The 26,389-nt window shown below is 44.2% G+C and overlaps 1 protein-coding gene across 1 annotated transcript; it reads left to right on the forward strand.

The window, feature by feature from the left end:
- The first annotated feature begins 16,804 nt into the window (after positions 1-16,804).
- Positions 16,805-17,754, forward strand: OR1F1 (olfactory receptor family 1 subfamily F member 1). Its single transcript, XM_059038889.2, is given in 3 exon segments — positions 16,805-17,295; positions 17,297-17,503; positions 17,505-17,754. Coding segments are annotated over 3 exon segments (948 nt in total).
- Positions 17,755-26,389: the final 8,635 nt, after the last annotated feature.

Below are 26,389 nucleotides of genomic sequence, written 5' to 3' on the forward strand. Positions count from 1 at the left end.
AATTTTTTTTTTTTTTTTTTTTTTACACAAAAACAGTTGCTCTGTAGAGATTTGGGAACTACCTCAGGCTCCAGACCTTGGGCGTCGAACCCAACACTGCAAGAGAGAATTAGAGAAAATATTTCAAAACCTCAATGTGTCTCCAGGTGCTTTAAAAATTTTAGTAGGAGTCTTGGCGGGGGGGGGGGGGTGTCCAGTGGTGCGGACATCCCGGTTCAGGGCGCTGCGCCTGGGGCTTCGATTAGGTTAAGGCCGGTAGGGGAGAAAATCCATGAGAGGCAAGAGTCTCCCAAAGTCACATAGCTTTCAGGGTTCAAGTCCAGCAATTACTCCAGTGAGACTCAAACATCCCTGCTAAGTGTCCAGTAACATACCCTCCCTGACTACCCAGCTGGGAGGATGGATCAGGCACTTAGAGACGGTGCCCCAGGCCTTCCTCCCCGTTCTTTATTCCCTTTTCTTCCTCCTCCTCTTCTCTCCATTTCCTGGTTACCTCTCACCTAGGCGCTTCCAGGTCTGCCCTGGTCCCGCTGCCCCAGATCGGGAAAGGGTTCCTGGAGCCCGAGCGGGGTAGTCCTGGGGTCCACGCCATCAAAACACGTATCCTGTGCCCCACTCTGGACGTCAGGCTGTGATAGTCCCCTTTTTTGGCGGCTGGGGCCCCCGGTGGGGTTTGACTTTGACCCTTAAGGAGTTCCAATCCCAGAGAGCTGCTTTCCGTAAAGGGCGAAGGTTCCCCGCTTTTGGGGCAACCGTGGGCTGGGGTCACCCCTCAGGCCAAATCTCCTCTTTCTTCCAGAGTCTACCAAAGAACTCCAAGGCTGACTCTTGAATTAGATTTCCTGGGTGGGGGTGGGGCGGGGGGAGGAACTGGACTTCCCTGGTAGCGCAGCGGTTAACAATCCGCCTGCCGGTCTTCCCTGGTGGCGCAGTGGTTGAGAGTCCGCCTGCCGATGCAGGGGACACGGGTTCGTGCCCCGGTCCGGGAAGATCCCACATGCCGCTGAGCGGCCGGGCCCGTGAGCCATGGCCGCTGAGCCTACGCGTCCGGAGCCTCTGCTCGGCAATGGGAGAGGCCACAACAGTGAGAGGCCCGCAGGAAAAAAAAAAAAAAGAAAAGAAAAAGAAAAAACAAAGTATCCGCCTGCCAATTCAGTGAACATGGGTTCGATCCCTGGTCCGGGAAGATCCCACATGCCGGGGAGCAACTAAGCTGTGTGCCACAACTACTGAAGCCCGCGCGCCTAGAGCCCGTGTTCCGCAAAAAGAGAAGCCGCCGCCGCAATGAGAAGCCCGAGCACCGCAAAGAAGAGTAACCCCTGCCCGAGGCAACTAGAGTAAGCCCGCGCGCAGCAACGAAGACCCGACGCGACCAAAAATAAATAAAATAAAAACATTTTTTAAACTTTAAACTTTAATTTATTGGTTAAAAAATTATTAACAGCTTGAAAGAAGTTACAAAGAAAAATACTCCAGCAGAGTCGAGGTTTCCAGTAACACCAATCATCTCTCTAAAAACAACTGAAAATGTTGCATATTAAAAACAAACAAACCTCAAATCAGTGAAGAGCTTGTTTTGGGGAAAGTAAAGAAATTCTGGGCCCTGTTTAAACGGATGTGGAAAACCAGAGGGATGCTGGAACCCCAAAGCTGCGTTCGAACCAAGGACACTTGCCAATCCCGGCAAACGCGACCGCTTCTAGACCAAGGCAAAGCCTAGGACCTGCGCCTGCATTCCTCCTTGAATCTGTCACACCCAAAGATGAGTATGTACAGAAATACACCTGTCCCATCCAAACGGGCCGCCAACTGCTTCTGGAAAGCGTGTTGCCTGGGGTCTGCTCTTCCTCCCGCCTTCTGCTAAAATGCAATCGATTTAAGAGGAGAGCCTGTGCCGAGACCTCGCGCATCCAGAAGACGAAGCACACCCCCGGAGCAAGGGGGCCACGTCTACAGCGTTCTAGTTCCTCTCAGTGAAGGCCGCGTTCCTCCAAATTGGTTCCTGTGCATTGGGGGTGGCGGTTCCAGCCGCCCTCCTGCCGCTTCATCCGGACCTGTGGCCAGACTTCCAGGACCAGCCGGACAAAGGAGATTAGAAGACTGAATCAAAGTGTGTTCTCTGATTCTGTCCTGGATTTCTTTTTTTTTTTTAAAGCCATAAAGGATGTTATTGGAGGAAATTCGAAAATGGACTGTGCGTTAGATAATCTTGTTGCTCCAATGATAAAAGATACATTTGGGGTGGGGAGGTGGCAAGAGGAGTGACTGAGGTACCGGGAGCTCTCCTGGGAGGAGGGGGGCGGGAAATCTTGAGCGGCTCTTGATTCTCCTGAATTTTTACATTTGGATAAATTACAAGCCTTAGTGAATAAAGAAGGGTGGGTTGCGAGGAAAATTTCAGGGGTGTGTCCAGATACCCGGGACTTCGGCTTTGTATAGCTCCATGGGGAGGGGTTTGTTCTGGCTCTGGGCCTGGAAAAGCGAGGTCCGGTGTAGAACATTCCGCGCGCCCCCAGTCTCCTGTACGTAGGCCAAGCCCTGAGTGACAGCGCCCTGTGCAGGAGGCTGCGGAGGAGGCTCTGACTTCCGCCTGCGGGTGAGCCTCGGAGGGTGTGGAGGGGTCTCCTCCTCTTGCACACGGTGTTGGTCCCGCACCATCTTCCTCCAGTCCTGCGCTCTCCTGGGTCTTCTGTCCAGCCGGGGCCCCGGGAGGACCGAACATTTATCACACACACTGCAGTCGATTGTCCGGCCCAGCACACCACTGATCCAGCCAGGGTCCCTCACTGCTCGCTGAATCTGTCATCCGGAGGAGAATCCAGGGCGTTCCGGAGCTTCGGACTCCTTCTGGAGGAACCCGACAAGCCAGACTCGTCGGTGCCCGCGTTGGAAGAGCCACAGGAAGGCAGGAGAGCGCGGCGGGCGGTGAGTGCGCGGTCTGCACAGGAGCTCCGCCAGGAGCGGCAGTTTCTGTTTTGTTCACGACTGCGTTCCTGGAGACTTGGACAGAGGTTGGGACGTTGCAGGGATTCAGCCAAATTTTGAGTAGATACTCAAGACAATTCCTGGAGCATTTTCTAGCCAGTGCTGACGAGTTATTCCTTCTTCTCTTATTCTCAGGAAAATTTTTGGCAGCTGCCCCAGTGGCCTAATGGATAAGGCACTGGCCTCCTAAGCCAAGGATGTGTGTTCGAGTCCCCCCTGGGGTAGTATAAGGGAGCACTCTACCTTTAGATGGAGGGGCGATTTTTAAGTTACACACACGGAGGGGAAAAATGTGTCTTTATAAAATTCGAAGATACGCCACTTCCCTTAAGGGAATGCGAGTTAAATTTACAGACGTTTACTTCGAAAAGAAGGGAAGGAGAAAGACTGCGTACCCATACATCTTAATGGAAAAAATGTGTGCTTTCACTCTGTGTTTTGGAAAGCAGTCTGGTATACACACCTCTTTGATCCTTTAATTCCACTTCTGTGAATCTGTAACAGACAAAACTACCGATGTAGGAAGTTTTATTGCAGCAATTTGGTAAACAATAAATAAAAGGCAGAGGGGAATGAGATGGAATACATTTTGCTTCATTAATAGTGTTCAACCTCAGAAAAGAACGTTCAGTCTATACCGGTTGACTTGGAAAATTATGAAAGCCGTATATGAGCCAATTCTTATAAAACAAACGGTAACTCCCAGACCGCAGCTGTCCCTGCATGACTGCCCAAGAAAGAATCGGGTGTGGAAGGGCCGAGGAGGGAAAGGGAGAAAAAAAAGAGACTAGCAAAATGCAAATATGCAGGTCAAAAGGTAAACAGAATATGTGGAGAGCAGACGTTGCACCTTTGATATGTGAATGTAAGAATTGAATGGGCGCTTACGGAAGAGTTGGAAGTAACGTGGGCCAAAGATAACGTTGACTTTATCTAGGTTAGGATTGGGGGTGATTTTCTGCCTGGATTTCTGTTATTTCAGTAGAGCTACTTTTGTGACTTTTTATAGTTCCTCCGGGGTGAGAAAGGGCCCTGTGTCCTCGGAAACATCACAATTCTTTTCTTTACTTTTCTTTTCCCTTCCTTCCTTCCTTCCTTCCTTCCTTCCTTCCTTCCTTCCTTCCTTCCTTCCTTCCTTCCTTCCTTCCTTCCTTCCTTCCTTCCTTCATTCCTTCCTTCCTTCCATCTAAAGAGGGCAGGGCAAGTATCTGTAGAAGGGAGAGAGAATCGCCCCTAAAAAGACACCTACCGCGGTTCGTACTTGCCTGCTCCGTTAAACTGCAGGCGTCGAGCCTGGTGAGGAAGGAAACAAAAATGAAAAGCAGCAACTTCATCTGATCTGGAATCCGGTCCCCTTTCTTCCTCTTTCTTTTCTTTTTTTCTTTTTTGCGGTACTCGGGCCTCTCACTGCAGTGGCCTCTCTCGCCGCGGAGCACAGGCTCCGGACACGCAGGCTCGGCGGCCATGGCTCACGGGCCCAGCCGCTCCGCGGCATGTGGGAGCACGAACCCGTGTCCCCTGCATCGGCAGGCGGGCTCTCAACCATTGCGCCATCAGGGAGGCCCCTTCCTCTTTCTTAAAAATCCAATTTGTTAACTGCTATACCCTTAGCGCCTGGTATACATTAGGCGCTCAATAAACACTTGAGTGAATGGATGAGTCTATTAAGCGAGTGGTCTCTGGTATGCTGGGGCGCCCTTGGGGCCCAGAGTTTACAGGAAGACGAGAAGACGCACGCTCCCAGCTGGAAGGAGCAGCCCGGCCCGGTGGGTTTCGTCGGCTCCAGGCCCGCGGAGTCCTGGCTCCACCCGCTGACCAGGAGACCTGGGTAAATCCCACTGGGCTGCCATGAGCTTCTCCTCCCACAGGAGCTGTCAGTGGTGCTCCCGCTTCATCCTCAGGGTCATGCCAAGTAGTATGTACATACTCCTCTCTGAAAATGTCCATTGCCCTAGTGTATCCGGGTAGCTCAGTTGGTAGAGCATGAGACTCTTAATCTAAGGGTCGTGGGTTTGAGCTCTACGTTGGGTGTGTGCCTTTTTTCCTTTGCACCATAGGCGGCAGGGAAGGGTGACAAAGCCAGGATTCCTCTTAAATACATGCCCAGTAGGTGTCTTTGAATGAAAGGTTTTAAGTTTAGCAAGACTTAGAAAGATGATATCTATAATACTATATCAATAAAAAGTACAACCAAGAAAACAATAATAACAGAAAAAAGAATACAAAAGGACAGCCAGATAGAATGTGCCTCCTGAGGGGATCCTAGAGGCAGCAAATATCACATTTGTAATTTAAAAATTTCTAGTAGCCCCATTAAATTTTAAAAATGAAATTAATTTTAATAATATATTTTATTTTAACCAGTTTATTATGATTTCCCATGTAACAATATACAAATTATCAATGAGGTGTATTATAGTCTCAACCTTAGTACTTTTTTGTGTGTGTGTGTGGTACGCGGGCCTCTCACTGTTGTGGCCTCTCCCATTGCGGAGCGCAGGCTCAGTGGCCATGGCTCACGGGCCCAGCCGCTCCACGGCACGTGGGATCTTCCCAGACCGGGGCACGAACCCGTGTCTCCTGTATTGGCAGGCGGACTCTCAACCACTGCGCCACCAGGGAAGCCCTCAACCTTAGTACTTTTGAAATCTTGATTCAGATGGTTCTCTTTGGTGGGGGGCTGTCTGCACTGCAGGGTATTTAGCAGCATCCTTGGCCTCTATCCGCTAGATGTCAGTAGCCTCCCCATAGTTGTGACAACCAAAAATGTCTCCATACACCGTCCAAAGCCCTCTGGGAGGCAAATTTGTTTCTGGTTGTGAGCCACTTGTCTAGAGAATTGAGGGCATAAATATTGGTGCAAACAGTTCACATGTGGGATCCGACAGGAGGGCTCGCTTGGCACAGGGCCAGGCAACAGGGCCAGCTGGGAACTCATCCTGAGATGGCCAACCCAGAAGGCAGCCTGGTGGGGTCAGGAAATAGGCTATGTACAGAGGACTGCACAAATAAGTTAATATATTGAGACTACTGTGAGCCAGATTTCTCACCGGTGGAGCTGGAAAGAGAGAGGGCTTCAATAAATCCTATGGTGTTGCATGGAATTGGAGGTATTAGTGATGTTATTTGATAACTTTGTAAATGCTGTGCTGCTGGTAAAGAATGTTGGTGGTAGTGACTTTATAAAAGCAGTTCTTATATTGGTATATTTTCCTGCCTGCAATTAGTATTTCCTAGTTGTATAATTTTTCTATATTTCTTAACTGGCATTATTCTGTAAAGAAGAGATTTTCTCCATGAACACATGAGGTTCTTACAGGTTGTAATATGTATCATGACTTCATTCCTTTTTATGGCCAAATAATATCCCACTGTATAAATAAAATTTATTTATTTATACAATTTAAAATTTTTAAATTTTATATTGGAGTGTAGTTGATCAACAGTGATGTGTTAGTTGCAGGTATACAGAAAAGTGATTGCATTATACCCATACAAGTATCCATTCTTTTCAAATTCTTTTCCCATTTAGGTTATTACAGAATATTTAGCTGAGTTCCCTGTGCTATACCATAGGTCCTTGTTGGTTATCTATTTTAAATATAGTAGTGTGTACATGTCAATCCCAAACTCCCAATCTATTCCTCCACCCAGCTACAATTTACTTATCCATTCATCCTTTGATGGACTCAATATTTTTTAAAAAGTTTTTTTTTATTTTTTAAAATTTCTGCTCAAATTAGCCATATTGGTCTTTATTATTTGTGACTAAGAACCCTGAGTGAAACATTCTGGAATATAGCCAGTCATCAGGTAAAGACTCGAACCCAGACTTAGAAAACCATGAGGGTTTTCTCCAACTAATATCTTCTCCTCTCTCTGTGTTTGTTCCTTCAGCACTTCTCTGCTCCTAAGTCCATAGGATAGCAATGGGCAGGCAGAAGAGGGTTGGATTTACACATTCCAGCCAAGCCACATAATGATATGGACTGGCCCTCCCTCAGCCTAGTTCTAAATACCCTGGTCTAACCAGCTATGATGAAGAGAGAGATGTGGTATAAATATGGTTGCTGGGGCCCCAGGGTCACTACTATGTGAATTAGGGGTTCCATTCAGAAAAAAGGTAAACAATGTAAGCTGGACAGACATCCCAAAAGGTATCTGCCTTGGGGCTTGGAGTTTGTAAATCACAGTATACTGGGTTCTCCTGGAGACAACTTCCCTTAGAACCAGGTTGTCCTTTAACCCACATGTGATCATGAATTAAGCTCAGCTCCGTAATGGGTTCTCAATATTCCCACCTGCACAATGGAGACGATTAGGCATCACCAATCTTCTCTGGATATAACCAGACATAAGAAAGCAAGAATTACACAGGAAACTCAGGAATAGCCCCAGATCTGAACGAAGGAAGTGAGGAGAACTAGGATTTAATAACTGAATTTCCCCATCTATGGGCACAGGCCCAGATCAGCCAGGTCACAGATTTGAGGTCCCAGGGAATTTTGTCTGGGATTTATCTCCATAGCACTGGCTTCATTTGTAATATCTTCAAGTTTTGACCCAAGAGTTACATCTAAACCTTAAACAATATTCTTTATCATCATTGTTTGGTACAAAGGGACCAAGAAGTAGGCAAGAAAATTATCCTTTTCTCTAATGAGCCTCTCAGGGAATCTGGTCCCAGTGGTTGTGAAGTTCTTGTAAACACAGAGATTGGAGTGATGCATGCATTTACAAGCATCACCTGGATTGCTGGCACTAAGCAACCTTAAATGATCCCAGGTGTTGCTGCAGCCACAGGAGGTAGAAAAGGTTCTCCCTAAGAACCTCCAGAAGGAATCAACCCTGCCAACACCTTGATTTTGGACTTCTAGCCTCCCGAACTGTGAGATAAATTTCTGTTGTTTATAGCCATCTAGTTTGTGGTACTTTGTAGCATTTTAAAATTTTATTTATTTATTTATTTTTGGCTGTGTTGGGTCTTCGTTGGCGTACGCGGGCTTTCTCTACTTTCAGTGAGCAGGGACTACTCTTCGTTGCAGTGAACAGGCTTCTTCTTGCGGTGGCTTCTCTTTGTTGCGGAGCACGGGCTCTAGGCGTGCAGGGTTCAGTAGTTGTGGCTTGCAGGCTCCAGAGTGCAGGCTCAGTAGTTGTGGCGCATGGGCTTAGTTGCTCTCCGGCATGTGGGTTCTTCCCGGACCCGGCCTTGAACCCATGTCACCTGCACTGGCAGGCAGATTCTTAACCACAGCGCCACCAGGGAAGCCCCTAGTTTGTGCTACTTTGTTATGGTAGCCCTTGGAAATTAAATGTCACCCCAGTAGGATTGCTTGCCTTTTCCTGTACAATCTTCTCCTGCAGTTGTTTGCATTCATTCTTGGGTCTTCCATCCTTGCGATAAGAAATGGGTCATTATTCACGTTTGTACACTCAGCGTTGGGCGCTGGGTCTGGTTCACGTGAAGTGCATAATGTTTCATGAAGAATGAGTAAATAGCAGAAATCAATACCCTGAAGGAATTATTTTGTTTTTTGTTTTTCTCCTCATGCCCCCTACCCCGACTAGGCTGTATCTCCATGACTGCAGGGACCCAGTTTTTTCAACAGTACCTGGGATGTAGTGGTTGCTCAACAATTATTATTTGCCTGAGTAAATGATTATATGACTGAATCAGTATGGGGAGAAGAAGACGAGAAAGTTTCCTGAAGGGGTTGATGGGTTTGTCTCAGCTCTCTGCCACCTTTCAAGCCATATTGAAGCCTATGTGCGTGTTTTAATGTATTTTATTTTATTTTATTTTATTTTAAATTTTTGTGGTACGTGGGCCTCTCACTGTTGTGGCCTCTCCCATTGCAGAGCACAGGCTCCGGATGCGCAGGCTCAGCGGCCATGGCTCACGGGCCCAGCCGCTCCACGGCACGTGGGATCTTCCCGGACCGGGGCACGAACCCGTGTCTCCTGCATCGGCAGGCGGACTCTCAACCACTGCGCCACCAGGGAAGCCCAATGTATTTTATTTTTAATAAATTCATTCATTCATTCACTTTCATTTCTGGCTGTTTGGGGTCTTCGCCACTGCGCGCAGGCCATCTCCAGCTGCCGCGAGCGGGGGCCACTCCTCCCCGCGGTGCACGGGCCTCCCACTAGTTTTGCTGTTGCACCCCAAACTGCAAAAGTTACAGCCACGGAACTTTCCTGGTGGCTCCGTGGTTAAGAATCCGCCTGCCAATACAGGGGACTAGGGTTCGAGCCCTGGTCCGGGAAGATCCCACATGCCGTGCAGCCCGTGCACCACAGCTACTGAGCTTGCACTCTAGAGCCCGCGAGCCACAACTACTGAGCCCATGTGCCGCAACTACTGAAACCTGCACGCCTAGAGCCCTTGCTCTGCAAGAAGAGAAGCCACCACAGTGAGAAGCCCGCACAACCGCAATGAAGAGCAGCCCCCACTCACTGCAACTAGAGGAAGCCTGCATCCACCAACAAAGACCCAACGCAGCCAAAAATAAATGAATAAATAAGTTTATATACATACATATTAGAAAAGAATATGCCATTTATAAAAAATATGCCACAGTTGTGTAATGAGTGCTTAGTTAAGATGGACGGGCATTACACTTGTACAATAAGTTATTTTGAGAGAGAACCATATCCGATAACATTTATTACAGTATATTGTTATAATTGTTCTATTTTATTATTATTATTGTTAATCTCTTATTATGCCTAATTAATAAATTAAACTTTATCGTAGGTATGTATGTGTATGAAAAAACAGTATACATAGGGCTCAGTAGATCCATAGTTTCAGGCAGCCACTGGGGGTCTTGGACCCTACCCCCAGCAAGGATAAATGGGAGAACTACTGTAATTACTGAATAAAATCGGTTTCACCGCTTTAACTAATGTCTGGCTGGTGTGTATATTTGACACTAGTTTTAGTGGAATCAAACATCAGTAATATTTTTAAAATCTACTTCTTTGTCCAACTCGGTCTCAACAAAGAGAACTACCATTTTTGACAATTTCTCTCAATCAACCGAAGCTCTTAAATACTATTAAATTAACTTCCATCTTACTGATCTTGTCTTTAAAATTTTGATATTTTGTTCGAAGATTTCTTACACTAATTTTGCTTTTAAAATCACTGCATTGAAATATGATTTGTCTTGAATATTAAGCTTTTGGGGACTTCCGGAGCTTTGCACCTCCATTGCCATCCCCTCAGTGTCAGGAGTCTTCCGCACGCAAGAGGACCTCCCTATTCTGGCCCCTCACGCGCAGGCGCAGCGCGGGAGGCGCAGACTCGGCCGGACCTCTTTCCCGAAGCGCTGCACACGCCCTCGACCGGGACCAATCAGAGGCTGCGTTGTTTGGCTCTCCTTGCCCCGCCCCTTGCAGACCTTTCTTTAATTATCCAATAATAGCGGACCAGCGTGCCCCGCCCCCCGCAGCCCACGTGCTCCTGCCCAATTAGAAAGGAGGGAGTGGGGCCTCATCTCTGCGCAGTCTCTTTGGAAAAGTGCAACTGCGTCTTTCACCGGAAGTACCTCGTACTGGCTGGGAGCTCCAGTAAGGAGCGGGTGTTCTGCGTTGCAGTAAGTGGCTCTGACTCTTTACGCCGAAATAGTATAAGGAGAAACTCAGGGGTTGGTGCCCGCCAAACCTGGGCAACTGGCGGGTCCCATGAGCCTTCCACACTTCACCTGATCCCGGTCCTTTTGGTCTCTGCCCCTTCTGTCTGCCCTTCCCAGTTAGGATGGGTCACGAGGTGTTCAAGGTTCCTGTCTCTTGTTTCCACAGGCTGGGACTGTCGGAAGTCAAGGTCTGACTTCCAATCCGGAAATCCTTTCAAAAAGCGAGGTTGGCTGGGAAGCCAGTATCGCAAAAACCGGTGTACCCTTCTTAGATTAAGGGCTCCTTTTACTCCAGTGCTGAGCCCTTGCTACTACTCAGTGTGATCCGAGGACCAGGAATCATTGCCTGGCTGATAGAAATGCATAATCTCAGGCTCCATACCAGACTTCCTGAGTCAGAATCTTCACTTTAGCAACATTCCAGGTGATTTCTGTGCACGTTAATGTTTGAGAATCGTTGTTTTAAGCTTCCCAAGATTTCTAGTCTAGGAGGCAATGTTGTTGTATGTAATTGGTTCTGCAGACCTAAAGGAGATGTTAAGATTTGAGCCTTGTGAGTCAGACTCGGGATATTTATGACATCCCAGACATCACTTATTACTTAAGATGATATAGGTAGAAAACCTATGGTGAGCATGGGTATCTGGGAATGTGCAGAAGTATTCAGGAAAGGAAAACCAACCAATGTACACAAGGAAGTGCTTAATCAGCCTGAGGTTGAAAGACTAATAGGTTGAAAGACTAATAGGGAAGAGATATGGGAACATATGTATATGTATAGCTGATTCACTTTGTTATAAAACAGAAACTAACACACCATTGTAAAGCAATTATACTACAATAAAGATGTTTTAAAAAAGACTAATAGGATATGTGTTAGGGATGAATGGATCTATTCATCAACTTGGCATCCCACCAACATCGTTTCTAACCAAGGAACTCACTTTATAATAAAAGGAATGTGGTAGCCAGTTGTCAGGATGGTCCCCAGCGATCCTAGTCTTGTGTAATCCCTTCAGACCCTGAATTGGGCTGACTCTGTGTCTTAATCCATTCGGGCTTCTGTAGAAAAATACCATGGACTGGGGGCTTCCCTGGTGGCACAGTGGTTAAGAATCTGCCTGCCAATGCAAGGGACATGGGTTCGAGCCCTGGCCTGGGAAGATCTCACATGCCGCAGAGCAACTAAGCCCATGTGCCACAACTACTGAGCCTGAGCTCTAGGGCTTGCAAGACACAACTACTGAGCCCACATGCCACAACTACTGAAGCCTGCGGTCCTAGAGCCCATGCTCCACAACAAGAGAAGCAACGACAATGAAAAGCCCACGCACCTCAACGAAGAGTAGCCCCCCACTCAGCGCAACTAGAGAAAATCCCTGCACAGCAACGAAGACCCAGCACAGCCAAAACCATGGACTAGGTAGCTTATAAATAACAGAAATTTATTTTTCACAGTTCTGGAGGCTGGAAAGTCCAAAATCAAGATGCTGGCACATTTGTTGTCTGGTGAGAGCCCACTTCCTGGTTCATAGATAGTGGTTCCATCTCACATGGTGGAAGGGACAAGGGAGATTTCTCAGGCCTCTTTTATAAGGGTACTAATACTGTTGGTGAGGGCTCTCCCCTCATGACCTAATCACTTTCCAAAGGCTTCAACTCCTAATACCATCACCCTGGGGGTTGGGATTTCAACATATGAATTTTGTGGGGACACATTCAATCCATAGCACTGTGTGAACTATAGGATGTTGTGGAAATGTTGTTTAACTTCTGGAGCTCCCTCATAAAAGATATTGTGGCTTGTATCTTGCTGTCTTGAATCACTTGCTCAGGGGGAAACCAGCTACTCTGTTTCAAGGACCTATAAAGTTAGCTTTATGGAGAAGTCCACAAGAGGAACTGAGGCTTCCTGCCAATAGCAATGTGAAGGAGCCATCTTGGACACTCATCCTCCACCCACGGTCAAGCTTTCAGATGACTGAGCCCCTGCAGATAACTTAACTGCGATCTCATGAGAAGCCCTGATCCAGAACCATTCAGCTAAACCATTACCAGATTCCCAACCCATAGGAACTGTGTGAGATAAATGTTTACTGTTTTAAGTTGCAAAGTTTTGGTGTAACTTGTTACTTGACAATAGATAACTAATACAAGGGATAAGGCTAGTGTCCATAGGATTCTTTGGCATTGACTTTCTTTTTTTTAAAGGACTTTGGTGGGAAATTAAAAAAATATATTTATTTTATTTATTTGGCTGCATGGGGTCTTAATTGTGGCAGGTGGTGTCTTCGTTGCGGTGTGCAAGATCTTTAGTTGGGGCATGCTGGATCTTTAGTTGCAGCATGTGGGATCTAGTTCCCTGACCAGGGATCAAACCTGGGGCCCCTGCATTGGGAGCACGGAGTCTTAACTGCTGGACCACCAGGAAAGTCCGAGCATTTACTTTTACACCATCACCAGAAGCAGTTGACCTTATGGAACAGAGAAATGGTCTTTTAAAGACTCAATTTTGGTACCTCAATTTTTGAGGTTACCCTGTAAGGTTAGGGTGCTGTTTTATAGGATACAGTATAAGTTTCGTACCAGTGGACAATATATGCTGAACTTTCTCCCAACCAGGAATTTATGGGGCAAGGAAACAAGAGGTAAAAGTGGGCACCTCTTTTTGTAATACCTAATGATCTACTTGCAAAATTTTGCTTTTTATGCCAGCAACACTGGGCTCTGAAGAGACTTCTTGCTGGCCAATTTGGGCTCCTTTTGCTACTTGGATAAATTGACCAAAAGGAGATTCTAATATTGTTATAACTTTGACTATCAGTAGAAAATAGTTTTTCTGCTACACAGTGGTAGCAGAGAGGATAATGGATGGAAAGATCTCTTTGGGAGGATTCTGGAATTGCCATGTCCAGTGATGGCAGTTAATGAAAGACTAGGACAATCTTATATGGGCAAGATCATAAGGATGTCAGATCTCTCAGACATGAGAATTAAAGTCACTATTCAGATTTTTAAAACCTTGAGTAGCTGAGATGCTGGCTAAAGATAAAGGGAACATGAATTAGATTGTAGTAAGGAACATTATTAATATCAATTAATTGTTCATGACTACCTGTGGAAATGAAGATTACATCATCAATCATATTTTCCTCCTTCCTTTGTTACCTGTATATTTATATATTTTAGCTAGCTAGCTTTCTTCTTTTCTCTCCCTTCCTCCCTCTGTTTCACATATACATAGGATATGTAGTTATTGGTTAGCTTTCAGGTTTGATTTTGAAGTTATAGAATGTTAGGATGGGATCATGATTGGATCAGGGAAGATCTTGGTTTGGGACCTGGATACAGTAACTGATGGGATTTTGAGTTGTTCCCCTGTTGTGAGAAGGGTAGTTGTATTATGTTAGACCAGAGCATTGCTATTCTACTGAAGGGTAAGTTGGTAAGAGGGATGTGTATTAATGTTATACAACTGGAGGGGTGGATTCTAGTGGGCATTTATCTTGTTTTTTGGCTTCCCAACTTCTGTGACCCCTTCCAAAGCTCAGGTAATACCCTACCTCATCATTCTCATTGGGAAGAAAAGCCTACTTCTTCCTGTATCACAGGAAACCCTGAATAACTTATGTCACAGCCCCTGTAGCAGCTAAGCTGTGGGCATGTGCCTACCCATTAGATATCTTCACTCAGCCTTTGACACAAAGAAAGGGAAACAAGGAGGAAATTTTTCTAGCAGTGGCAGCCATTGCAGCAAAATGATTCCCCGGGTAACAGTGCTACTGGTGGCACCCTATGTCCAGTGGCTAGCTGTGTCAGAGCCATGAACTGTAAGATTTATGCTTGGAGGCAGCAGGAACATGCTAATTAAGGCTGTGCTGTGGTATGATTTGGGCCATTATAGCTCCGAGTGACCTCCTGAGCCTGCTTCTCCAGTTGTTCCGTGGTTTTGAAGTATGAGCTATCATTTTCAAGAAATCCTTTTCTGCTAATCAGCATGACTTCGGTTTTATTATTTTCGTCTAAGAACTGCCACAATGTAACCAATCATCAGAAAAGGACTTGAACCCTGAACTGGGCCACCACTAGTACTCTTTCCATCTCATCATTCTTTGTCTCTCTGTGTGTGCATTTTTGGCTTTTCTGCATAGACTTTTGCTTCTCTATCTATGGGGCAGTCAGGAGAGAGTTTCAAGCTTCTGGATTTCCACATCCAGGCCAAGTCAACTGAGAATGACCCGCAGGTCCACAGCCTCAGTGCCAGGTTCCCAAATCCAATCGTGAATCCTCACTGGGCAGGAAGTGGTGGACTATAAATTGGGCTGCTGGAGCCCACACCCCTGTGACTCTGTGGATTGGGGACCATCCTCAGAAAAGGGTGATCCATTGTGAGCTGGGAAGACATCTCCAAAGAAGTCTACTCTGGGAGCCTGGAGTTTCTCAATCCTGGTATGCTGTGTTCTCTGATACATCTCTCCCAGCGAGGCTAATCCTTTACATCAAATGCTTTATAGGATTAAGCACAACTCTGTATTGCTACCCCCACCCCACCCCAGCATCCCTGTCTGCAAATGTGTCATTAGCTCTAATCAGTAAATGACTGGATAGATATTAGAGAAAAAGGGGTTGACTCAGATAACACTGCAATAACCCCAGTTTCTGAGCTAAGAAAATGAGAAGAAAAATCTTTTAATAACTGAACTTTCAAATACATAAACGTAAGCCCAGATCAGCAAGGTGATGAATTTGGAAATCTCAGGGAGTTTTCTCTGGGACTTCTGTCCACCCAGATTGCTTTATCTCCAGGTTCTGACCCAGGAGTTAGATCATATGCTTTGTCATTCATCATGGTTGGGCTCATGGGGACCAGGAAATAGGTGGGACAATTACTTTCTGCTTGTCTCTAATAAGGCTCTCAGGGAATCTGGTCCCAGTGGCCATGGAGGCTACTGTAAATACCCATCTCTGATACCCCCAAACATCCTGCACAGAGAGCTAAGGCCATGAATCTCCGCTCCTTATTTGCTCAGGACCTACCTATATTTCCAAGACTTTCCAAACCTTATAATAAAGAGGAGCACTGGCCAGTTCCTCAAAGGTGAAGAACACTTGATAGCAACAGCATGAACTTCTCCCAGGTAAGACTGTAACAGGGGGGATGTCAGTATTTCTTTACTAATGGGTGAAGTTCTTTAAAAACAATCAATTAATTAATTTTAGGCTGCGTTGGGTCTTCTTTTTTGTGCGTGGGCTTTCTCTAGTTGCGGCGAGCAGGGGCTACTCTTCATTGTGGTGCGTGGGCTTATCATTGCAGTGGCTTCCCTTGTGGAGCGCAGGCTCTAGGCACACGGGCTTCAGTAGTTGTGGCTTGCGGGCTCTAGAGTGCAGGCTCAGTAGTTGTGGTGCATGGGCTTAGCTGCTCTAAGGCATGTGGGATCTTCCCGGACCAGGGCTCGAACCCGTGTCCCCTGCATTGGCAGGTGGATTCTTAACCACTGTGCCACTAGGGAAGTCCCTGATGAAATTCTCTGAAGAACCTCCTTTGGGCTTCCCTGGTGGCACAGTGGTTGAGAATCCGCCTGCCGATGCAGGGGACACGGGTTCGTGCCCGGGTCTGGGAAGATCCCACATGCCGCGGAGCGGCTGGGCCCGTGAGCCATGGCTGCTGAGCCTGCGCGTCCGGAGCCTGTGCTCCTCAACTGGAGAGGCCGCAACAGTGAGAGAGGCCCACGTACCACACACACAAAAAGAACCTCCTTTGTTAAATCTTCCAGATCCAGGGAGTAGTGGTAAACGTCCTGAATCCCTCATCTGTTGCTTGTGATAAACCCAGTACCAGTGAGCTGTTTCTCTTCTCTCTACGATCTACCAAGTGGGCAAAAGCCTGGGAATGTAAATAGAGATGCACATAATGTCAGGGAAGGGCTGTGTATGTGCCTGTGTGTTGTTTTTATGTTATATTTCATATAATTTAAAAAACTAGTCCAGTGGGACCAGTATCATCTAGGACTGGAGGTCGGAAGTTGAGGGTGTAGGGAGTAGGGGCAGATTCTGACTGAGCAACTCTAATATAGGTTTTATTAACATGACCATGGCTGGAGCTTGGGTTATTGCACCCAAACCCTTTGCTTCTAGGTTTCTGACCTCTGCTTCTCTTCTCTGCATCTGAGTCCAGCCCCATGGGAGAGACAAACCAGTCAAGTCACTCTGAGTTCCTCCTCCTGGGGCTCTCCAGGCAGCCCTAGCAGCAGCAGCTCCTCTTTGTGCTCTTCCTGAGCATGTACCTGGCCACAGTCTTGGGAAACCTGCTCATCCTCTTGGCCATCGGCACAGACTCCCGCTTGCACATCCCCATGTCCTTCTTCCTCTGCAACCTGTCCTTTGTGGATATCTGCTTCTCCTCCACCACTGTCCCCAAGATGCTGGCCAACCACATACTCAGGAAGCAGACCATCCCCTTCCCTAGGTGTCTCACACAGATGTATTTTGTTTTCACGTTCAGGTACATGGACAATTTCCTCTTGGCTGTGATGGCCTATGACTGCTTTGTTGCTGTATGCCACCCCTTACACTACTAAGCAAAGATGACCCACCAGCTCTGTGCCCTGCTGGTCACTGGATCGTGGGTCATTGCCAACCTGGATATGCTGTTGCATACCCTGCTGATGGCTTGACTCATTCTGTGCACACAGTGCCGTCCTCCCCTTCTTCTGTGATGTGACCACCCTCCTGAAACTCTCCTGCTCTGATACACGCCTCGGTGAGGTGATGATTCCAATTGAAGCACGGCCAATAATGAGCACCCCATTTGTTTGCATCCTGGTATCATATATCCTTATCACCTGTGCTGTCCTCAGAATCCAATCCACAAGGAAGATGGAAAGCCTTCTCCACCTGTGGCTCCCACCTGGCTATGGTTTTCCTCTTCTATGGCACCATCATATTTCTGTATTTCAACCCTTTATCCTCCCACTCAGCTGAGATAGACATAGCAGCAGCTGTGATGTTCTCTGTGGTGACTCCCATGCTGAACCCCTTCATCTACAGCCTGAGAAACCAGGACATAAAAGAGGCTCTTAGAAGGGTGGTTGCTATTATTTTTTTTCTATTCAGTAATGAAATAGGCTAAGAAAATCATGGAGGGAACTAATTTATAAGAAAATCATGTTTTTGTTTTTTTGATTATGCAAAAGTTAACATTTGTCTTTTGTAAGAGAATCATCTACTATCTGTCTTGGGAGGACAAAACTTGGTACAGTCTCTTCAGATTAAAGATGGAAAGAGAGATTCTTGTACCCAATAACTTGACTATTCCAACCGTCAGTGCCCTCCAGCCAAAACCCATTAGGAGCACACCTCTTGTTGAATAAGTTGCGTTTATTACTCATTGTAACAAGGGAGTTACACATACCATGGGGGGAATAGTGAGGTATCTTAGTAGGAAGGTGCTCAAAAGGACTTATTAAAAGACTTGGGCTTGTATGAGGTGATTTTGGTAAGGATTGGGTCTTTGCTCTGGATTCAAAGATGTCACAAAGTGGGGATAATTTTGGTTCGCTATCTTAATATATTTTATCTAGAAGGAGGGAAAACTAGACTGAGGCCAAAGCTGTGATTGGCAAAGAAGTAGCAGTCACTCATATCCACCAACGCAGGGGGAGTTTGGTCATTTTTGTGGCTTGGACAGTGTTCATGTTTTAGTGTTCACATGCTTACAGAGTGGTCTTGTTTTGTCTTACTTTGTAACAGTCACAGAATGGCCTTGTGTGACACTGATATTCTGTGCAACTCTCTGTGTTCATCAAGAAAGCACCAAGCAAAGTAGCAGGATACAAAATTAATGCACAGAAATCTCTTGCATTCCTATACACCAATGATGAAAAATCTGAGAGAGAAATTAAGGAAATACTCCCATTTACTATTGCAACAAAAAGAATAAAATACCTAGGAATATATCTACCTAAGGAGACAAAAGACTTCTATGCAGAAAACTATAAGACACTGATGAAAGAAAGTAAAGATGATACAAACAGATGGAGAGATATACCATGTTCTTGGATTGGAAGAATTGACATTGTGAAAATGACTATACTACCCAAAGCAATCTACAGATTCAATGCCATTCCTATCAAACTACCAATGGCATTTTTCACAGAACTAGAACAAAAAATTTCACAATTTGTATGGAAACACTAAAGACCCCAAATAGCCAAAGCAATATTGAGAAAGAAAAACGGAGCTGGAAGAATCAGGCTCCCTGACTTCAGACTATACTACAAAGCTACAGTAATCAAGACAGTATGGTACTGGCACAAAAACAGAAATATAGATCAATGGAACAGGATAGAAAGCCCAGAGATAAAGCCATGCACCTATGGTCACCTTATTTTTGATAAAGGAGGCAAGAATATACAGTGGAGAAAAGAAAGCCTCTTCAATAAGTGTTGCTGGGAACACTGGATGGCTACCTGTAAAAGAATGAAATTAGAACACTCCCTAACACCATACACAAAAATAAACTCAAAATGGATTAAAGACCTAAATGTAAGACCAGACACTATAAAACTCTTAGAGGAAAACATAAGCAGAATATTCTATGACATAAATCACAGCAAGATCCTTTTTGACCCACCTCCTAGAGAAATGGAAATAAAAACAAAAATAAACAAATGGGACCTAATGAAACTTAAAAGCTTTTGCATAGCAAAGGAAAACATAAACAAGATGAAAAGACAACCCTCAGAATGGGAGAAAATATTTGCAAACGAAGCACCTGACAAAGGATTAATCTCCAAAATTTATAAGCGGCTCATGCAGCTCAATATCAAAAAAAACCCAAACAACCCAATCCAAAAATGGGCAGAAGACCTAAATAGACATTTCTCCAAAGAAGATATACAGATTGCCAACAAACACATGAAAGGATGCTCAACATCACTAATCACTAGAGAAATGCAAATCAAAACTACAATGAGTTATCACCTCACTTCAGTCAGAATGGCCCTCATCAAAAAATCTACAAACAATAAATGCTGGAGAGGGTGTGGAGAAAAGAGAACCCTCTTGCACTGTTGGTGGGAAAGTAAATTGATATAGCCACTATGGAGAACAGTATGGAGGTTCCTTAAAAAACTAAAAAAAATTAAAAATTAAAAATTAAAAACAAAAATAAAAATAGAACTGCCATATGACCCAGCAATCCCACTACTGGGCATATACTCAGAGAAAACCATAATTCAAAAAGAGTCATGTACCACAATGTTCATTGCAGCTCTATTTACAATAGCCAGGACATGGAAGCAACCTAAGTGTCCATCAACAGATGAATGGATACAGAAGATTTGGCACATATATACAATGGAATATTACTCAGCCATACAAACTGAGTTATTTGTAGTGAGGTGGATGGCCCTAGAGTCTGTCATACAGAGTGAAGTAAGTCAGAAAGAGAAAAACAAATACCATATGCTAACACATATATATGAAATCTAAAGAAAAAAAAGGTTCTGAAGAACGTAGGGGCAGGACAGGAATAAAGACTCAGACGTGGGGAATGGACTTGAGGATACGGGGAGGGGGAAGGGTAAGCTGGGACGAAGTGAAAGAGTGGCATGGACATATATACACTACCAAATGTAAAATAGATAGTGGGAAGCAGCTGCATAGCACAGGGAGATCAGCTTGGTGCTTTGTGACCACCTAGAGGGGTGGGATAGGGAGGATGGGAGGGAGACACAAGGGGGAAGGGATATGGGGATATATGTATACATATAGCTGATTCACTGTTATACAGCAGAAACTAAAACAACATTGTAAATTAATTATACTCCAATAAAGATGTTAAAAGAAAAAGAAATCACCAAGGGACTTCCCTGGCGGTCCAGTGGTTAAGACTCTGTGCTTCCAGTGCAGGGGGCATGGGTTCAACCCCTGGTCAGGGAACTAAGATCCCACGTGCTGCATGGCACAGCAAAAAACAAAACAAAACAAAACAAACAAACAAACAAACAAACAAAACCCACAAAAAACCAAGACCTAGCTGTGAGTGCTAGGCTGGTTCCTGGATATCAGGGCTGATTTCTCTTTCTCACAACAGAGACACAGAGATACAGGCACTTGTGATGGGAGGGTTGGACTGGTGTTGGGGCAGGAAGGAGAGCGTTCATTTAAGGGCTCCAGGAAGCCCTAATTCTGCCACGCATTCAAGCTAGTTGTTTTTTTGAATTTTATTTAATTTATTTTTGTTATACAGCAGGTTCTTATTAGTTATCTGTTTTATACATATTAATGTATATATGTCAGTCCCAATCTCCCAATTCATCCTACCACCACTGTCACCACCCCTGTCAAGCTAGTTATTTTTTATCTTTGTATCTGAGCTTTATCTATCATGCAACATTATGACAGGAACATGGGTAAGTTAAACAAGGAAAAAATATCCTCCAAAATTCTCAATGCCCAGTCGTGTTAATCAACTGCATTTTTTCCACCTTCTGTTCCATTTATGTCAACGCACTGTGATATTTTACACAGATACTTATTTATATCCTGATTTTCCACTTACATTTTGTAATAAAGCCTTTCTAAATTGCTGGATAGTCTCCACAATTTTATTTTCCAGCCCCTAGTATTTCCTTCAAGTTGTTCTAGCAAAATGTACTCACTAGTAATCCTGTTCTTGAATTAAAACATAAAGGAAATTTATTACTGTTTGAAAGTATGACTTTAAATTTATTTTGAAAATGATTGCAGAGAATAAAATATTAACAAATAGATGAAACTGGTTAAAACATCACTGAGCAGAATGCTCTGGATTTTGAGGAGCAAAGAGGAAAACAGGGCAGTTCCCCTTAATTTTAGATAGATAGGTAAGATGATATCTTGTATGAAAATGGACAAAATTCAGAATCAGAGGCCATTTCTGAGTTTCATATGATTTTCTTTTTTATGTTTGCCATAATTGTGTATTGATATTTTTGTCTAAAGGAATAAATGGTAGCATCAAGAATTCTTTATAATAAGATGGACAGTACCTGTTCCTTGAAAGTTTGAAAGACATCTCCAGCCTTTGTTTTATGTATTAGATACATAAATAGATAAATACATATATAGATACATGTGTGTTTATAAATTTTATATAATCTTGTTTTATCCTTTTATCATTATAAGATATCCATCTTTATCTGTAGTAACATTTTTTGTTTTAAAGTCTATTTTGTCTGATATTAGTATAGCTACTCCAGCTCTCCTGTGGTTTCTGTTTGCATGACACATCTCTTTCCATCCTTTTACTTTCAATCAAATGTGTCTTTGAATCTAAAGTGTGTACCCTGTAGATAACATATACTTTGATCATGTTTTTTAATCCAGTGTGATGATCTTTGACTTTTGGTTGGATTGTTTAACCCATTCACTTTTTTAAAATTTTTATTTATTTTTTATTTTATTTTTGGCTGCGTTGGGTCTTCATTGCTGTGCGTGGGCTTTCTCTAGTTGCACGGAGTGGGGACTACTCTTCATTGCGGTGCGCGGGCTTCTCATGGTGGTGGCTTCTCTTGTTTCAGAGCACAGGCTCTAGGCACGCAGGCTCAGTAGTTGTGGCACATGGGCTTAGTTGCTCCACGGCATGTGGGATCTTCCTGGACCAGGGCTTGAACCCATGTCACCTGCATTGGCAGGTGGATTCTTAACCACTGCGCCACCAGGGAAGCCCTAACCCATTCACTTTTAATATTAATGTCTGCCATTTAGCTTTCTGTTTTCTATGTGTCTTGTGTCTTTAATGTTCTCTTTTGCATTTATTGTATATTTTCTAATGTAGCATTTTAACCCCAGTAATTATTTTTTTCACTATATTTTTTGGAATTTTTTTAGTGGTTGCTCTAGGTTTTACCATATACATTTTAACTTATCAACATCAGCTTCAGATTTATACTAACTTAATTCCCATGATATAAAGAAATGCTTCTTGGGACTTCCCTGGTGGTCCAGCGGTTAAGACTCCATGCTCCCAGTGCAGGGGGCCTGGGTTCGATCACTGGTCAGGGAACTAGATCCCTCATGCTGCCACTAAAATATCCCGCATGCTGCAGCAAAGATCCCATGTGCTGCAACTAAGACCCGGCACAGCCAAATAAAAAAAATAATAATAAGTAAATATTTAAAAAATAAAGAAAAGCTTCTCCTATATAGCTCTATTCCCTTTCTCCATTTTAAGCATTATTTGTGTATTATCAGTTCACATATTATGTCAATGTTATAAACTCAACAATACATTCTTAAATTATTACCTTACCATCTGTGGTCATTTCCTTAGCCTATTACAGCTCTAGTCACACCCAACTCCTTTGTGCTGTTATTGGCAAATATATTACACATATGTTACATTTCTTTGTGCTATAGACCCAACAATACACTACCTACATATTATTTTATCCAGTTGCTTTCAAAATCACTTACGAGAGTAAAGGAGAAAAAACGCACTTATCTTTTATAATTACCTACTTTTATCAGCACTTTTTGTGTGGAGTTTAATTGCCATCTGGGGTCACTTGCTTTCAGCCTGAAGGAATTCCTTTAGTATTTTTTGTAGAGCAGCTCTGCTTTGTTTTTTAAAGCTTTGCTGGATATAGTATCTTTGATTTACATTTTCCTTCCTGGGCATTTTTCACTTAATTATTATTATTTTTTGACTGCGTTGGGTCTTTGTTGCTGTGCGCGGGCTTTCTCTAGTTGCAGTGAGTGGGGGCTACTCTTCCTTGTGAGTCACAGACTTCTCACTGCAGTGGCTTCTCATTGCGGAGCATGGGCTCTAGGCGCGCGGGCTTCAGTAGTTGTGGGGCACGGGTTCAGTAGTTGTGGCTCTAGAGCGCAGGCTCAGTAGTTGTGGTGCACGCGCTTAGTTGCTCCATGGCATGTGGGATCATCCCGGACCAGGGCTTGAACCCGTGTCCCCTGCATTGGCAGGGGGATTCTTAACCACTGAGCCAGGGAAGCCTTAAATTGTTTTTTATTATTTGTGAGAGTTCTTTAAATGTTGACCTCATAGCAAATTGTTGAACCATATTTTTTGAGCATGTCAGACACAAATACTTTCACAAATACTACAACTAGCTTTCCCTAGTTTATACTTTTCAGTTTTGCTAATTTTTGGACATATTATATATTTTAATTTCATATAATTATAACCAGAAAGCGTTGCATTTTCTTCCAGTTCTCTTAGGCTTTTCTTCCCCATTCTTTCATTACTTAAATCTTTAGCTAGGGCTTCCCTGGTGGCGCAGTGGTTGAGAGTCCTCCTGCCGATGCAGGGGACATGGGTTCGTGCCCCTGTCCGGGAAGATCCCATGTGCCGCAGAGCGGCTGGGCCCGTGAGCCATGGCCGCTGAGTCTGCGTGTCCAGAGCCTGTGCTCCGCAACGGGAGAGGTCACAACAGTGAGAGGCCCGCGTACCACCAAAAAAAAAAAAAAAATCTTTAGCTATATTTTCTTCTAGTTTTTGGTTTTTGCAGTTTAAATCGATAAATTGTATTTATGGCTTTAATTTCATTTCTTCATATATTTACGAAATTGCTCCAGTTACTTTTTTTTTTTTTTTTGCAGTACGCGGGCCTCTCACCGCTGCGGCCTCTCCCGTTGCGGAGCACAGGCTCCGGACGTGCAGGCTCAGCGACCATGACTCACGGGCCCAGCCGCTTCGCGGCATGCAGGACCCTCCTGGACCAGGGCACGAACCCGTATCCTCTGCATCGGCAGGCGGACTCGCAACCACTGCGCCACCAGGGAAGCCCTCCAGTTACTTTTTAATAACCTTTCCATACTTCACTGTTTGTAACACCACTTTTATTACTTGTAAATTGCTGATCATTGTATCTAATATGCACTGGGAACTTATTATGTGCTAGATAGTTGGCCAAGACTTTTCTCTTCATATCTATTTTAATATTTCAGCCATGAGTTAAGTATCATTATCATCCCCACTCAAGGACATCCCTGGGTTTAAGGAGATTTAGTGACTGTCTCAAGGTCCCACAGTTAGGACATGGTGGAACCAGGTTTCTGACATATCCAGCTCCATGACCAAGTCCATCCTCTGAATGCCTCTGTAAATTCATATAGAGTTGAATAGATGTAGATATATAAATATAGGTATAGAGAGATATAGATATATTTTTAGATTCTCTGTTCTGATACACTGATATGAGCTTTTATTATTGGGCTAATACCATGCTATTTTAGCTTGAGGCTTTTAAAAAATTGTATAATACCTCACAATATCTGGTAGATTATTCTTGCAAAATTATGCCAAGATGCAGGTATAGAAATGTTTATTATTGTAAAACTAAATAGACATAACACTTGGAAATACCCCAAGTGTCCATCTAAAGGGGAGCAATTCAGTAAATTATGATCCATCCTTATAATGGAATCCAGTACAGCCACTCAAAGAATGTAGTAGATTTGTAAGTTCTGATGTGCAAAGAATTCCCAAGATGTAACTTAAGGAGTGTTTTACAAACTCATCTCTTTTGTGTAGATGAAAATAAAGGATTATATTGGCATAAACATTTTAAGAGAGATACCCCCAAACTCTTCATCAGTTCCACGTTTTCATGTTAATTCATATGGACTTAACCTTGTTTTTAAAGGAAATGTATACCATATATCAAATTTATCAAAATAAGTAATAAAGAACCTCCCTACCAGTCTATTTAGTTGACATATGATTTTATTTAAATAGCTGTGATTGATGAACATTTAGGTGGTCCAGTGTTTTTTAGTTTTGTTTTGTTTTTTTTATTTATTTTTGGCTGCTTTGGGTCTTCGGTGCTGCGCATGGGCTTTCTCTAGTTGCGGTGAGCAGGGGCTACTCTTCGTTGCAGTGCATGGGCTTCTCATTGCAGTGGCTTCCCTTGTTGTGGCGCATGGGCTCTAGGTGCGTGGGCTTCAGTAGTCGTGGCATGCGGGCTCAGTAGTTGTGGCTCGCAGGCTCTAGAGGGCAGGCTCAGTAGTTGTGGCGCACAGGCTTAGTTGCTTTGTGGCATGTGGGATCTTCCAGGACCAGGGCTCGAACCCATGTCCCCTGCATTGGCAGGTGGATTCTTAACCACTGTGCCACCAGAGAAGCCCCGTGTCCAGTGTTTTATCATTACAAATGTGCTAAGACATCCTTGTGCCTGTAACTTTTCTTACATTTGCGAGAATATCCTATCTGACCACACTATCTTCATTTCTGAGTTGTTTATATTTATCCTTTTTACTAGAATGTATTCTCCATGAGGACAAGGATTTTTATTTTTTTATTTTTATTTTTTTAAATCTTTTCAATCACTGTAATAGATTGTTGTTTGGCAAATAATCAGTCCCCACTCACTTCCCCTTGGGGTAGCATATACTTTCCTATTCTGTTGACTTTGAACTTGGCTGTGTGACTTTCCTTAGCAAAATGTGAGTAGTCAAAACATGAGACCTTAAATCTGCTTGTGCAGCTTGGTTTGGCTCTTGCATTGCCATGATTACCGCAAGAAGGACTTCACCAGGTAGCTGCTGCCCCTTTAGTCCAAGTTCCAGAACGTGACACGAGAATCAGACCTCAATCCAACCTGAAGTCTAGGGTGAAGCAGAGCCACCTCAACCAACCTATAGACCCAGGAGTGAGAAAAACAAATGCTTACTATAATCCACTGAGTTTTGGGATATCTTCCCTAAGTACCACTGCAGCAATAACTGACTAATTCAGTACAGAGATTTGGAGAGTATTGTAA

This window comes from Kogia breviceps, chromosome 14, assembly GCF_026419965.1.
Source record: "Kogia breviceps isolate mKogBre1 chromosome 14, mKogBre1 haplotype 1, whole genome shotgun sequence".
NCBI classification, from domain to species: domain Eukaryota; kingdom Metazoa; phylum Chordata; class Mammalia; order Artiodactyla; family Physeteridae; genus Kogia; species Kogia breviceps.